Source organism: Panulirus ornatus, chromosome 61 (genome assembly GCF_036320965.1).
Source record: "Panulirus ornatus isolate Po-2019 chromosome 61, ASM3632096v1, whole genome shotgun sequence".
Classification (NCBI taxonomy): Eukaryota; Metazoa; Arthropoda; class Malacostraca; order Decapoda; family Palinuridae; genus Panulirus; species Panulirus ornatus.
In genome coordinates this window covers 4,169,157-4,185,298 of record NC_092284.1, presented here as the reverse complement: position 1 = coordinate 4,185,298, position 16,142 = coordinate 4,169,157, and the positions used below count along the sequence as shown (strand labels likewise).

Genomic DNA, 16,142 nt, shown 5'->3' with positions numbered 1-16,142 from the left:
GGGGTGTGGGAAGGGTATTATAGAAATGTCTGGAGTGAGGCTAAATGGGCAAGTTACAGAGGAGAGAACCGATAACTTGGTCTGAAAAGTGAGGTACACAATAGGGTGTATGCCAAGGAAGGTTTAGCCAGGTTTGAAGGATGAGAGTGGTACAGGCAAGATTAAGAAATGGGGAGATTCGTGGAGCATTTATGGAGAAGACCAAGGCAAATAAGCTGATGTGGCAGTAGAAATTTATTAAAGATATCCAACACCAATATCCACAAAAATGAAAAAATGGTTGGTCAGCAAAATACCTGGCCAGAAAGACAGAGTAATCGTAAAAACTTTCAAAACTCTTGAGCTCTATCTAGTATGGATACCCTCAAGGAAAAGAGTAATATTTCTTTCTCCAGCTATTTTAATCTATTCCTATGTGACCTCCAGAACTAAAGTCATATCATACAGAGGCAATATAGGTTACCTCTCACCACAAAAACATTAACAGGCACCACTACATCACAGTCAGAACCCTAGCTTGCTCAAAATAAAATGTCTGCATCCTCAAGAAATCCTCTTGTATGCTCTGAACTTATAACAGACATAAATTCAGCCATCATCCATACATTACCCTGCATGAAACACTTGTCATTTACTCACTATGGCACAAATATCAAAGTAAGAGCAATTAGAAAGACTTAAGCACTCAAATCCAGCACCAGTCTTGGACAAGAAAAATAATCCCTCGATATTCTCAAAAAAAAATTTCTACTCTCTCTTAACCCATGTCTCGTATGCCTGTTCATCTACCTTGTGAATAGCAAAGGTAATAAAACCACATCACAGAAAATAAGCCACAACAAATATTGCCACGAGTACAACAAAAACACATCGAATTACAGTCCTGTTCAAAAGCACTAAACCCCTCCCACACAAGCCACTTTATGACATCCAACCAATTTCCCTGACAAAATGAAAAGATCACCCGTGCTTTGTACTTTAGCAACCTCATTAAAAAAAGATTCCCCCCACCGGGGGGGATTTGTTCCCTTGCATTTTAAAATGGTCAGTTTTTCAAAGTTTCATCCTAAATGCTATCCTTCCTTGATGCTGCAAAAGGGTTTGGGGTCACCAAGTTATATTTCAGGTATGGTAATTATTGTCGTTAATCCCTAAATTATGTGTAATCAAAAGGTTAACAACATGACTGATCACCCAAAATACCAGTATGAGCAATACACATGATGGAATTTGAAATTAAATATTAGGTCTTAAATAAATTGGCCAGAACATATCATAACAGCCCTGTACTTTGGTTCTTTCCTCAACAGCTGGACTGAATTTACCTCTCAGGCTGGATGTCTTAGTTTGTCAAGGGCTCATGGGGTATTTTGATACCTGAATCAATTACTTTTCTCGGTAACCATGTAATAATACTTTTTTTTTTTTTTTTTTACCATGCTTTCGTGCAAGCACCAAGTGCCATGTAGGAACTGCACATTCCAACTGTTTTCAGGTATATCTCTTTATACAGCTCAATAGTGTTTTTCTTGTCAGTGTAAACAGTTTATGCTTCTAAACAAGGATATGTACGATATTGCTGTAACTAAGTACCTGGTCACTGTAGTAGGTTCAGTCCAATATGACTTTATATACATCACTGGATAATAGTTAACAAAAGAAAAAGAATGTTGATAAATTAAAACTCGAGATTTAATGGTGTCGTTTCTTTGCAAGAAGATAATTATTAGCCCTACATCTCAGAGCACTTAGGATTGTGTTTCCTCGATATGTTCTCAGTCTAATCGAGGGTTTGTTGCAAATCATCTCAAAGTTGAGAACAGCTGGCAGCTTTGGTTATAGTGACTATCCTTAAACTTTTCAACATTAGGCACACTTTTACAAAGTCCATTGACCATACCCAGGAAAAACAAGTTACAGTTCCAGTCTGATTAAACTCTGCTGTTCTATGTACGACAGTTTTCCAAGAGAAATTCTTAATTAGTGATAGGAGTGGTATAGCAATATATACAGCTCATGCTGAGCAAAGCATCATCCACATAAGCAGCTGCTTTCATGCATTCAATCACCAGTGTGAGGGTAACAAACCAGGGATGTCTGCTAGCTTCAACTTGTTGTATGACAAAGACCATGTACTATTGCACCTTTGATCAAGGTGCCGTAATGAAAAGTGCTAAGATTTGGTTTGATTTTGGGTTTTTCAGCTTTTAAACAACTTTGAGTTTTCACTTCTGTTCGTTCTTATTTGTTAAAAACCTCTTATGATTTTTCAGGGCACACGTCTGGACCCTCGGGGCAAGTGTCAACAAGTCAGCTGAGCAGACCACAAATCTGGTGAAACAAGCCTTCACCATTTACAACAGCAGCGGCATTACAGATACCCTGGATTTCCCCCCTACCGTTGTTGGCATATAAGTGGTGGTTTCGTATGATGATTATACTTTCTCACATGAACGAGAGGACAATCCAAGAATTTTCCTCAAATACTTCAGGATATCTCCTGTGTTTATGCAAACATTTTTTCCGGTCACCTAAGCCAAGACTACACTCGCAGTCTTTGTGGAACAGCATTTGATGAAATGGACTTATAAGTGTATCGGAAAGGCTAACCCTAGTTGTTGACATGACAATCTAGTGCCAATGCTTAGTGGTGCAAGTGCCTGCTGAATGCGTTATGAAAAATTGCCATATTTGCAGCATGGGCACAAGAGCTAAAATTTACGTTGGTGATAATTAAAATTAAGTTTATGTTAAGAGTTCAAAAATTACCCTGAAGTACAGTCCTTTGTGAAAAGACTTAGTAACTGACAGTGGAATAACTGTACGAACCTCTTCATCTTTAAAGATGGAATATTCTTTTCATTGCAGCTGAGTGCAGAAACTTATCAAATCTGGTGCTTTTAAAGGTGATGAGAAACAATGACAGTGGCTGTGTTTTGTTAGAATGGTCACTGCAGTCATTCTGTTAAAGTGATAGTAATATTATTCTAAATGAACAAAACTCGCATCATGATTATATATATATATATATATATATATATATATATATATATATATATATATATATATATATATATATATGTATATATATATATATATATATATATATATATATATATATATATATATATATATATTACCTCACATAACCATAGCTTTATTATTTTTGTAATTTTAGTACTGGAATTTGGTGAATCTGCATGATTTAAAACTGCAAAAAATGCTGGTGTTCTTTGCTTCCTACCTTCCCCGTTATTAGAATTTAATGGCTTGCAAGGAGTGGTTGCTATGGCTTATGATTATGTTGTAGATGGTCTTTAGCTCTTTCTTGCCTCGGTGTGGCAGTTCTGGTACACATTTCCCAGCTGCCAAAATCATAATATAATATCCTACAAATATGCGAGTGTCTTCAGATTACTGGATCTTATTGTACATTACGGAAGATATTCAACTTATACGTTACAGTGGATGTGAACTGTATCATGGATGGATATGCTCTTTACATCCACACCTACGTAGTTAGTGTGTGGTATATGAATCTTTCTTCCTCATCGTACATCACACATTTTCATAGCCCTTAGAGGTGCTTGCCTTTATTTTTTAAGTTGATGCTGATGCGAGGTTGAAGGAAAACCTCTTTCAAGCTCAGTACAAGTCTTAACTCTCATGTAACTGCTGAACATATAAGCTAATCTTGAATCTGTGAACTTGATATATCTCTCCTTGCACACAGCCACATTTTTCTTTCAGCATGCTTTGCTCTCAGATCATTTCAAATAGCTTGACTGCTGCTTATCGTGCTATATATTTTTAACCTTAACACGAGGTCCAGTTGGTGTGCATTTACCGACAAATTTTCATACAGTAATCCTGCCTACTCAAACTTCTTTTTTGAGTTTTTGCAAACCAGTTTGGGAATACTTGTAAGGTAATCTCTAGTAGAAAATGAATGTCATGAAATTTGCATTTCCTAAATTCTTCATTGTGGGCCTTTATCATATTATCATAATGTCTTGATATCAGTAAATAGTAATCATCATCCTTTTGTAGACACATATCATAAGAGAGTTCACTTTGTCATTAATAGGTGATGTCCCAAGTAACAACCCACTAGTGGTAATGTATGGGAGCGTCATGGGCCACATTATACTGTCATCAGTAAGGTCATGACCGCCTTATTCAAAACTCGTAGATTCAATATTGAATGGATCTTTCAAAATCTTGTTATTAAAGAATTTAAATGGACAAAAAATATAGGAAGCCCTGAACACAACAGATGAATTCATAAATCTAAAATTAAACTTCTCTATGTATTTTCATTTTGGAATACAGTGGGATCAAGTGAAAGCTTGTCAAAAAGTCAATGCATGAAATGTTATTGTTTAGTCAAAATAATTCGTACTCATAAGGTTATTCTAATTACAAGTTTGATCATAGCTACAATGCTCATGTAACTTGTGGCCTAAGTCTGCTCTCTTATCTCATATTTTCCCCCCAAACATGTACCATTTGCATCAGTATTTATAGTATCTATAACAGTCATGAACACAACAACCCCATTATAGCACCAGCAAACCATTTTTATCTCATAGTCTAACCCAAAATTGGATTGTTACCCATTTTATTCTATCAGCATTATGTCACATAATCACAGTAATATGAAAATATTCAGATTATGCTTCATCATGATGTGTTTAAAAGGCCCTTAGTGTCACTAAGTGAATTAGCGAAAGGCAAAATATACATCTCCCTTTGAGAATGATAAGTGCTGATGTTAGGTCAAAATATTTTGATACCTTGTACCAAGAATGTTTTAAGATATCAAATACTTTTTGACTTTACGCATGGTTACGGCCATTTGGTACAATGTTTTCATGATCACTTACATCATCAAACTATATTTCATATCTCAGGAGTCCTTAAACCCCATTCTTCAAAATTCAACTGTTTTGCATTTTCCACTAGTTGTAAGAATTGTTCAGTTTTTTATGGGTGGCTGCTGTCGGACACTGCAGCGTACTCACTTTGTGTTCATACTTTTAGATTAAAAACACTTTAAGAGGTGATTGTTAAGTTATACTTGAATGAAAAAGGCAACAGGCGTCATATATTATGGTTTTCATCAACAAATAATTAAATCAGTGTGATGCGAGTGAATGAGGCCATTCTTCATCTGTTCTTGGCACTGCGTTGCTAATATGGGACATGACAAACAAGTATATGTCTTTCTATGTCTCTGATGCCCATTTCCCTCTGGGAACTCCTACCAAGGGGTGGCCACACCAAAAGTCTTCCCTTATCCTTCATGCCTTCCTCCGATAGGCCATTCCATGCATTCTTCCACCATTTCTCACCCTCCAATACTATTTCACTCCATTTCCCTATGTCACAGGTGGTGTTCCTCTTGCATCAACCCCTTCAATGTATCATTATACCCTCTCTTTTTAAACTCTCCCTCTTGCATTCTTTCCACATGTCCAAACTACCTCAAAGCATTGTTTCACAGACTCTACCGCCACAATTCATTCCCTGCCAGACAACATCTCTCGCACTCTATTTCTTTCATCATTCCATCTCATCATACCACATTCTCCTCTCAAAGAGATCATTTCTGCAGCCTGGATTTTTAACCTCTGTCTCATTCGATGTCCATGTTTTGGCTGCCTAGGTTACAGTCGTGAGGACTATGCTCTCCTTTAATCCTCCCTTCATTTCCATACACCTCTACCCTTCATAATTCTATTGAGGGACCCAATGACTCTTTTACAGTCTTTCCTTTCCTTCCATGTCACCAAACTTACCCATGACATCTTAATGCTTAAAATTCCATCACTTCCTGTCTTTCTCCCCCTATATCTATTACACGGTTGTGTGCAATTTCATCTTTCTCCCCCTATATCTATAATACGAGTTTTGTACAATTTCTTCTTTCACCCTGCAGAGTTTTGCAAAATCTATACTTTCATTGTTTCCTTTCAAACACCATTACTTTACTTTTAACCTGCATTTACCTTAAATCGCCTGCACCTACATACATCATAAAAGAACTATGCAACGCAACTCCACTTCAAGCAAAACACATTACCATCCACAAATAGGCTTGTTTCTAGCCACCATAACACATCATCTCCACATTCTTCTTCCCTAGTTAGCATTCACCTCCTGTATTATTCCATCCATATATATGTTAAAAAGTAACGGTGACATTACACAGCCCTGCCTCACACCCACATGTACTATGAAGCTTTTGCTCAACTCCCCATCCACTCTTACACATACATTTGCTCCTCTTTAGAAGGATTTCACAACATCCAACAGTTTTCATACGCTTTCTCCAGATTCGTAAAAGCTGCATACAGCTTCTTACTTTTCACCAGATGCTTTTCCATGGTCATCTTCGCCACAAAAATCTACTCCACTCATCCCCTACCTTTCCGAAAGCTGCCTTGCTCCTCACTTATTCTGCATTCAGTCACTTCCATCAGTATGTCAACACTCTTGAATACACTTTTCCTGGTAAACTTAGACTTATTCCTCTATAATTGCTACGTACATCCTGAGCACCTTTTCCTTTGAACAGAGGAACAACAATAGCTTTCACCCAATCTTCAGGGAAAACTTGTATTTCAGCAATAATCCAATCCACTTTTTCAAAAGCCTTTTCTACCTTCAGCTTCATTGTTGCCCTTCATACCTCCCTCTTTGTTATAGGCCCCTGCACTTGTATCCCCTTCCTTCCCTCCTCCATACCCAAGCTCGTAACAAATACCGTGTCCCTTTCTCCCACAATCACAAGTTCTTGAAAATACTCTTTCCATCTTCCTTTTACTTACTCCATTTGATTCAGCAACCTCCCTTCCTTTATCCTTGCATTAGCATTCCCATTTTCCCATCCATATTTTTTCTTTTCACCTCTGTCCAGTACTATTCCTTATTTTTCTTAAGCTTTTCATTTGGTTTTCTTTCAAAATCTTCATCTAAACTTTCCTCTACCAGCTTGTTAACATTTCACTTACACATCTTACATTCTTCCATCCACAGCATTTCTAATTTCATCCATCGACCATGCATTTTCCATATTATTCCTATCTCATGACCTTGTACCCAACTACTTATTCAAAAACTTTTAACAGGCTTTCTCTAAATATTTTAAACACCTCAATCACTCGCGACTAAATCTTTACATTAACTTGCACATCCATCTAAACTTTTGGAAACTCTTTCATAATCCTCTTTGCATTCTCCCTGATTCATCTTCTCAATTGCAAACACTTTTACCTTTCCAATTTTCATTACATGATACCTCCACTTCTCCCTGATCTTGACCCCTACAAGAAATGTGAAATAGTCAGTCTCCAAAGGGTCCTTAAGCAACTCTAGCATCTAGCACAGCCTATCTCAACCTTTCTTTCATTCACTGCCATAGTCAAAGCCTTTTGCTCTTCCTTTTCACCATTTCTCATCCATGTATACCTTCGGATCATCTATTGCTGAAAAAAGGTGTTTACAAGGAACAAACTGCCTTCAGCACAGATATCTTAACATCCATTCTCATTTGCTCCAGGCACTTCCCCTTAACCAAATATCTTGCCTACTTCATCACATCTCGCTGTATTCACATCACCCATTACAGCCACCTTTCTCTCTATCTCAAAACCATTAATACAGTCACTCAAATTTCTCCAGAAATGCATTATTTCATCCTTGCCTCACACAATCTTCATATTCACAGGTGCATATACCCATCCATATTTCGAAAATTCTGTTCACCCACACTATTCTTGATCCATTCCATCCATGCTCTGTAACACCGTCCAATACTCTTCGTGATTACACAATTGTACAGCCTTCATTCCCACACACCACTCCTTCCATAACCTGCATTCATCACTTTCATTTTCACTACAAACACTTCACACGAGGATATGTGGTTTCTCATGGGAAAGAATCCCCAGCACATCCAGACTATTAACTTTTGAATTTTTCCACAAGCTCCCTCCCTTTACTCTTACCAGTCATACCCTTTACGTTCAGCATCATCACCCTCCGTTACTTATCCCTTTTACTACCTGGCATAACTGGGAGACTCCAAAGCGACTCTTAGTGTTTGTGCCTCACCCTTGATAGGCCACAGACAGAGGGCAATTCTAGTGAGGTGTTTCCCAGAGGCAGCTGGACTCCCAAATTGTCCGGAAAACTATAAACCCCAGCACACCTCAATTGTTTGTCTGTATTTAAAAGAAATTACTACTACTATTGCCCTGATGGAGTTGGGCAAGGCCTCCCCCTTCAGTTCCACCCCAAGAGAGTAATAATGAAATCACCACTTAAAGGTGGGATGATTCTTAGATACTCCAGAAAACTAGGGTATTCCCTCGAGGCAATGAAATTCAAAACTTTTCCGTTTTGAGCCCATACCACAGTAGCAGCACCTCCACGAATTACTGGTGATGATACTGCCACTCCACAAGTACGAAAGAAAACAAGAAAAAACAATGAGAGGTATCAAGAGACTTATAATCAAGTGTTCAGTGTATTTCATTTACAATAACTGTAATGTCTTTTTAGATTAGGTAGTTAGATATTTATGTACATTTCCAGTTGTTTGTTACACTGCCTACTCCTTTTGTCCTTATACAGAAAGACTGTGCTTAGGGGAATTCAAGATTTTATGGTACAGCCGTATATGGTACCTTAATCTTGGACAGCCATAGGCAGTGCCCTCACGCACCAACTTCAGTGATGCAATAATGCGAATCTATCCTCAGGAGTATGATAAAGCTGGGTAGTCTTACCATTTAGGATGGTCACTTTTCGACTGGGTTGGAATTTGCTATATTATTTATGATCTTTACAGTCCATCCCAACCATTAATGAAAGTAAAGTATTATACTTTACATTATTTTTGTATGGTTTTTGTACTCCCAAAATCTAAAGCAGTAAAATGCCAACTTTTAAGAGGATAATCAGTGAAAACTACATATTAGCAATCAAATATGAAAATGTGACCATTAAGAGGGTATCACATGGATCATAACTAAAGTATATCTGAGATCAACTTGATGTAAACCAGTAAATAGGGGTGTTCAAGACAAATCAGTGTGGGAAGTGTGACCTCAGTCCAGTGCCTTAATTCAGCTTCGAGATTAATTGTAAGTCAGTTGTTTTGCAATAATCTGTTAAGTATCGGTTACTTTACGAGTTGCCAATGATCATCCACAAATTCAACTGCTAGAACCCAGGTGGTTCATTTCATTCCTTTATGTGAGGAGATGGTGGTGGCCTCAGAGTAAGGCATAATCACTCACAGTTAACAGGATTTCTCCAGTTTATTTAATATAGTAGCCTTTTACCTCTCATGAAATGTCATCACCATTAATTTCACCACATACCATACCTGTGGTCAAACATCTGAATGTTCATGTCCGTTATTTTGGTGATTATCAAATGAATGTTTGATTAAGATATCAGGCTGTCAGACCTTGTCAGACCTGGTATAAGTTAAATTAATCATATGATATGTTAATCAATCGTTACGATGGAATTTCCTTCATTCCTGACAAGACTTGCGGGTAATCACCACCTCCTCCCAAATTCATGTCTTGTAGCAGTTACTTGTGACAGATTTATGTGTAGTGTTTTGTAAAGGTAATCCACATATATGTTTTTTCTTTCTCCTTCATAATACTGATGTACGAATAAACAGTAAAACAATGATTGATACAGTTTACCTTTTTAGTCTACGTGATGCTTACATGTGGTATTAGTTTTATCGCTGCAGACTGCTATTTTTCTATCTATCTATATCTTTGATGCCCTTTCCCTTTGGGAACTCCTTCAAAGGGGTGGCTACGGCAAAAGAATCTCCATAACTACTGAACTCCAATTCTGCTTCTTAGCCTTTAGTACCTAACCCTTAACAGGCCACCGGCAGAGGGCAACTCGAAGTGCAGCGTTTGCAGAGGCTCCAACCTTATCTTCCTACTGACTACTACTACTACTTCATGTTCCAACCTACTACCTCTACTTAATGCTTCTAGCTATACTCCTACCTACTGCTTCGAACTAATGTTCCTACCTACTACTACTACTACTACTATTGCCCCTGATGCTTCACCAAAAGGCGGGACTAGTGCAAAGCTCTCACCACAGGAAAATCTAGAGTTGAGAGAGAGACCTGTGCAGGTTAAGTATTGTTAAGTGTTATGTGTGACAGGGAGGGGAGATTTTATGTTTGAAGACAGAATACCAACAGTCCACATGTGGATGAAGCAGAAAGACAAGACAGCAGCCTGGGTCAAAGGAATGCAACTTGACACCCAATGAAGTGATGGCTCACTATGCAGGCATCACTAACCCTTCCAATACCCAGGCAGGTAGTAACAGTAATAAACCTTCCTGGTACGTTGCATCCTGCAAACTACTACCTACAGCTAACTAACCTGTTGTTTTAAGTCGAAATAAAATAAAAATTTGTCCCTATCTAGTCCAAACAAATTATGAGAACAGAGGAAAATTCAACTAACGAAGTGCATACTACAAGCAAGTCCTGACTTGGACATAAAATGCAGTTATTCACTAACTACAAAGTTCACCTGTGAGGCATGAAATGAACGTCATGGATGACCAACCCATAGTGGCTTGTTTACGTGCTCACCAATATGCATACGAATGAGGAAACATAGCCATACATCAGAGTTCGTGTGAACTGAACTTCAATATAAAGCTTAAACAAAGTCTGAACACGCATCTACTCACTGACAAAATGCGGATGACAAGGGTAACAATAGTTCTTCCTTTACTTTGAAGAGGCAAACTAATAATTTGGTTCAATTCTCCTAACTGAAACCCACACAGCAGTTGCTTGTTTTTTGTTTTTTTTTAACCCTAAATACTAAAATGTTATTCTTGGCTCACTCGGTAGTTGTCTTGAAAATCTTGTAAATAAGCCTGCAGAGCTGTCATTATCTATTACCAAAAGTTGGTTGATCATATTAGGAATGCCAATTTATAAGTCATATTCATAACACTGCTCTAATTCGTTAATGAGATATTTTTGAGAATCCATCTGAATCTATGACAGCTCAATTAACCCACCTCAGCATGGGAAAATGCCATGATTAAGGGGGGAGAGAGTAAATAATAAGTATTTCAACAGTGTACGCCCCACAGAGGTTACAAAATTTCTGTGATATGCAATCGACAGATCTACTTTTTTGAAGCCCCGGGCTAGGAACACTCACTCCTTTGGTTGGGTAAGGTTGGTTAGATTAGGACGTCTACCATTGCTCATCAAATGATCTCTGTGGGGTGGAAACTGTAAAATTACCAAATAATGAAAGTACAGGCTTCATGATCATACACATACAATTCACCAAATTCTTTATATCACAAAAGTTCCTTTGTCCCAGTAGACAGGGGAGTGGGAAAACTACCTATGTACTCCCTGTATGCTGCATAAAGTGACTAACCAGCAAGAGTAAGAGCCGGAAACCCTTGCCTCTTGTAAACTGACTTCCCAAAGATGGGAACAGTAAGAGCCACACAGAGATGCCCTCAAAGGCTCAGACTGGAGAGTAAGGGAAAGAAATCATACTGTATTAGTGGTGTACACTGAAAGTAGCTTAGGGGGTGAAAGTGTTTATTTACCTAGAAGTGAGAAAATGTAAGGATGACAGTGTAATCTGGGATGAATTGAGATAGTACTTTGGGAACTGTGTTGCAAGAAATTGCATCCTAGTGTTATGGTATTTGAATGTAATAGTGTGCATGTGGTAACAGATGCAAGAGAGAGTAGGGCTGAGAGGCAATGGACATTACTAGATTATATGCTAATTAACAAACATGCAAAAGAAAGGTTGCTCAATACAGGTATGCTGAGAAGGGCAGTAAATGCAATGTCGAATCATTTCTTGGAGGGGAGTGTGAAAATCTGTGGCGTGTTTAGGACGCGAGGAAGAGAGGGAAGTGCTAAAAGTGAGTGGGTTTAGAAAAGAGGCCTTGGTGCAGAATACCAAGGGGAGCCTGAGTGAAGAACGGCATTAAGCAAGAGAAGAAGACACTACAGGAGTAAACCTTGGGAATTTTCAGGAATCGGTATTCAAATATATATAATACCTACATATACAACCCTTAGACTAGATTATACCCATCAAGTCTAGTCACCATATCTAGAAAAAGCATAAAATCTGTTTGAAAGAGTCCAGAGGAGAACTACGAAAAACCATCAATTGTAAGTGTCTGAACTACCACTACTGAGCTATGATACGAGACTTCAGGTGACAAATCTGTGTATGGAGAAGAGATGAGTAACCGGATTTGACCCTCTTTTAACCTAGACGATGTCAACAACCCCAAAGTAACCAGGAGCCATGACGAAACGAAGTGGGAAGTTTGTTAAAAGGGATGTATAGATGTACTGTTTGAGTACATGGTTATAGATGGTTGGAATACAGTGCCATCGATCTGAGCCTAATGATTTTAACTATGACCTCGGTGAACCAACCTTTACTCAACCTTATTATCAATATAATCATAAAGTGAAATGACATAGATATCAGCCCAGCGATCTCAGCCACCCCTTCTTACTGACGTAATTACTACAAAAGCTATCATCAATGATGACTGATACTGAAAACATCTTGTACTTAAATAAATATGCATACTATGTTGGAGTAGAGTAAGTGTTAAGTATGTGGGGAAATTTGGATATCAGTTAGTAACTGCATTTACAATTGACACTTTTGTTCAACAAAGAAGATTAATAAACAAAAATTACATGAAAAGCAAAGAGCAACAGAGAATTAGGCCCGTTCAATGGTTTTGCGATGAATGAGCTATCAAGTGTGTTTTCGTGTGTGTTGCTTTCAACAAAATTTATCAACCATAAACTGCTCCAAATGTTGTCAACAATCCTGTTGAAAAATTTCTTTGCCTCATTCAAAGTAAAACCTTTGGCTACAAGTTTGTATCCTTTACTAGGTGTGCAAACTGACTGATTTAGCCTTGAACAGTTGCAAAGACGAAGACTAACCCATATCAAATATTTGGTGCTTGTAAACATGGCATTCACCAACAAAACAAAACAAAACAAAAAAAAAACTAAGGACTGATATTGATGGAATCTTTCAAACAGACTAAAGAAGGAAACTAAATGCTAGCACCACACAAACACTTTAAAGGCAACTTGATAGAAAATTCAACAGGTGGGCCCCAATGAGAGTTGATCTTGTACCGTTCAAATAGTTACAATAATTACACAGACATACTTTTCAAATAAAATAAGAAATCTCAGATGCTAAGGGAGTTCAGGTGAGATTTTCACTGGTCAATTTTTCTTTATGGGCATTTCATCCACTTTTACATTAATTAATCCCATATTTACTCGGACCTTCATAACACTTACCATCATCGCCTCCTTCATTGTCCTACAATACATCAATGTGGTTCAAAATAATCATGTTCACAGTTATTAAATTTCTATACTACCAATGCAAAAAATTCTCATCAAACTACCAAAAGTCATTCACAAAGTGTGGCTCCAAATCTACTTTAAAAACATCGTCACTTACACATTACTACCGACAAATATAATATAAAAATGTGGTCACCTAAATTAATTGAGTATATTGGTACAACCCTTGGGTATGGCAGGTATGGCATTGTTACAGGTCAAGTCAGAGGCTAACATGTTTGGGGGGGGAATGAAGATACTGGATGGGAGACGGTAGTGCAAATGGGCAAAGGTTTTCCCTTTGGAAAAAAAACACCGGGATAAAATATATCTCCAGAAAGGCAGTAAATGCGACGGCCATAAATACCTTCAACTTGAGGTCAGGTGAAGGCATCACTAACGTCTTTTATCAAGTCAAATATCCAGTACATCACTTACCATATCTTCCTTCAGAATCCACCTACGGAACAGATGTCGTTATACAAATTATGCAACTTTTTCCGCTCTACATTTTCGTAGGACATATCCAAGCTCGTATCTTCCCCTTACATTATTATACAGTTTTTTACCTGACCAATAGTCGAGCTGGAGGGAAAAGTGGCAATCCTGTCATAAACTAGTCATAAATCATATACAAGATTCATATAACAAAATCCTGCCGTAAACCGAGTCTTAAATCATATACAAGATTTATAAAAAATCCAGCCATAAACTGTCTTAAATCATATACAAGATTTATATAATAAAATTCTGCCATAAATTGAGTCTTAAATCATATACAAGAATTATATAGCAAAATCCTGTCATAAATTGAGTCTTAAATTGTATACAAGATTTATATTCTATAAGATTTATATTTATAACACAATCCTGCCTTAAATTGAGTCTTTAAATCATATACAAGATTTATATTCATAACAAAATGATACTTCTGGACTAAATATATGATGATGTAGACTTGGGCGAAGTTGAACTAGAAGTTCTCTTGATTTTTCTACCGAGTGTATATCACCTTCCTATATATACACACTACAAGACCAATGCATGACGGCTATACCCACCAACATATAAACTTCAGGAAAAATGTGGGTTTTTACAACCCTAAACTGACTTTCTACATTTCTAAAATAAATAAATAATTGATGATAGGTTTACAATTTGGAAGACGATGACCATTAGTAAATTATTCCCATATAGAGTCGTCTTCCTCCACTTCACAGTGGAAAGTCGGCAACCCACATCCTGGGTACATAAGAAGGAAATACACCTGAAATAAATCTACAAAACACATGAAAAAACCAAACCCAACCTCCATTATGGGGTAGATTTATATATCATATATATCAGTATCCTTAAGTAATATTAACACTCACATTATGGGGTAGATTTATATATTAGTATCCTTATGTAATAGAAACACATCAAATAAGTTACCCTATGCAGTTAGACACAAAAATAATTTGCAGGATTGACTGTTTTACATTTCTAAAATAAATAAATAAATAAATTAATTATGTTTACAGTTGGCGCCCCACACAGACAGACATGGTGAGCCAGGATGAGTCAGAGAGAAATATTATCCCCTAAGCTGGAGGCTTCCACAAATTAAATAGCCATTTCATAGCTACTGTATGGCGTAAATTAAAAAGAAATTGATCTAAAATGATAAATGAACCTTTGAAAGCCGTCACCATTGTGTCTAATGACCGTGTACTTAATTCATCGTGTACCGTCGTAATTAACGATGGTACACCTATGTTCTACGGTCTGTACCGTCAAGTTGAAGAAGTACATCGTACCGTCGTGATCAAAAGGGATTGGGTCGTCGTACCGTCGCGTTAAAAAAAAAGGGTCGCGCCATCGTGTGTCCCTAGAGTTGTACCGTCGTGTTCTACCAACACTACTTTCTATGTCAAATGACGTATACTTACAATGTCTAGTCTTCTCTAGGGCTTCTGCCATGTCCACACTACTCCATTATGTATTCAAATACATTTTACGGTGAGGAGGGACTCGACGAGGGGCAAAAATAGCGTTCAAAAAGTGCCGGTAGAGGAGCCATATTTCCCACATGGTCGAACGTCTGATGGCGCTTTGGTGCGGAAGCGTTCGAGTCTGTCATATATTTTCAAATTTATTTTTATTCCAGATTTAAAAGCTTGTGATATTATCTATAATTATTTTTAAATCATGATGTGAAAATTAAAGTATAATAAAATAATAGTTTTGGTGATGTATGTGGCTTACGAGTTTGTGACAAGAGGCCTACACGGTATGAAAGAAGCGCTCTGATTGGTCCAGCTCCAACCTTAGCGTTCGAATTCACACAAAAAAAACTGATTCAATTTTCGAAATTAATATGACTAACAAAATACATTTACTTTTTTTTTCTACCTTACTATGCTTAAGGCCATTTACGAGACAATATCAGTGGGTGGAATGAAATGTAAATATATATTTTCTTGTCACGTTTTGGATGGCAAATAATAAATCAACTGAAATGTACATACTGATGAATATATTGGAAAAAATGCTCCTCCAACTTGGTATATCGTCCTGGGCCAATGGTTTGGCAAGCCTTCTCGATCATTCATCCTTCTCTATATTCTGCAACACCCACCACATACATAACCCCTGTCATCTGAAAACGTAGATATCAATAATAAAATATTCACAAGAAAACACTGAA

The 16,142-nt window shown here is 37.4% G+C and overlaps 1 protein-coding gene and 1 long non-coding RNA gene across 6 annotated transcripts in view; one reads left to right on the top strand and one right to left on the bottom strand.

Annotated features, from left to right (window-relative positions):
* The window catches only part of LOC139767424 (uncharacterized), a 119,820-nt gene extending 110,103 nt beyond the window's left edge, over positions 1-9,717 (top strand). For all 5 annotated transcript variants that reach the window (XM_071696797.1, XM_071696799.1, XM_071696798.1 and 2 more), the window contains one exon: positions 2,274-9,717. In XM_071696797.1, the coding sequence (XP_071552898.1) occupies positions 2,274-2,318 (45 nt within the window). In that variant the 3' untranslated portion in view covers positions 2,319-9,717. The remainder of the gene's footprint in view (positions 1-2,273) is intronic.
* LOC139767426 (uncharacterized) overlaps positions 1-16,142 on the bottom strand; it is a 39,142-nt gene extending 23,000 nt beyond the window's left edge. Inside the window, exon 1 of the long non-coding RNA XR_011717130.1 lies at positions 15,385-16,142. This is a non-coding gene — a long non-coding RNA (uncharacterized lncRNA). The remainder of the gene's footprint in view (positions 1-15,384) is intronic.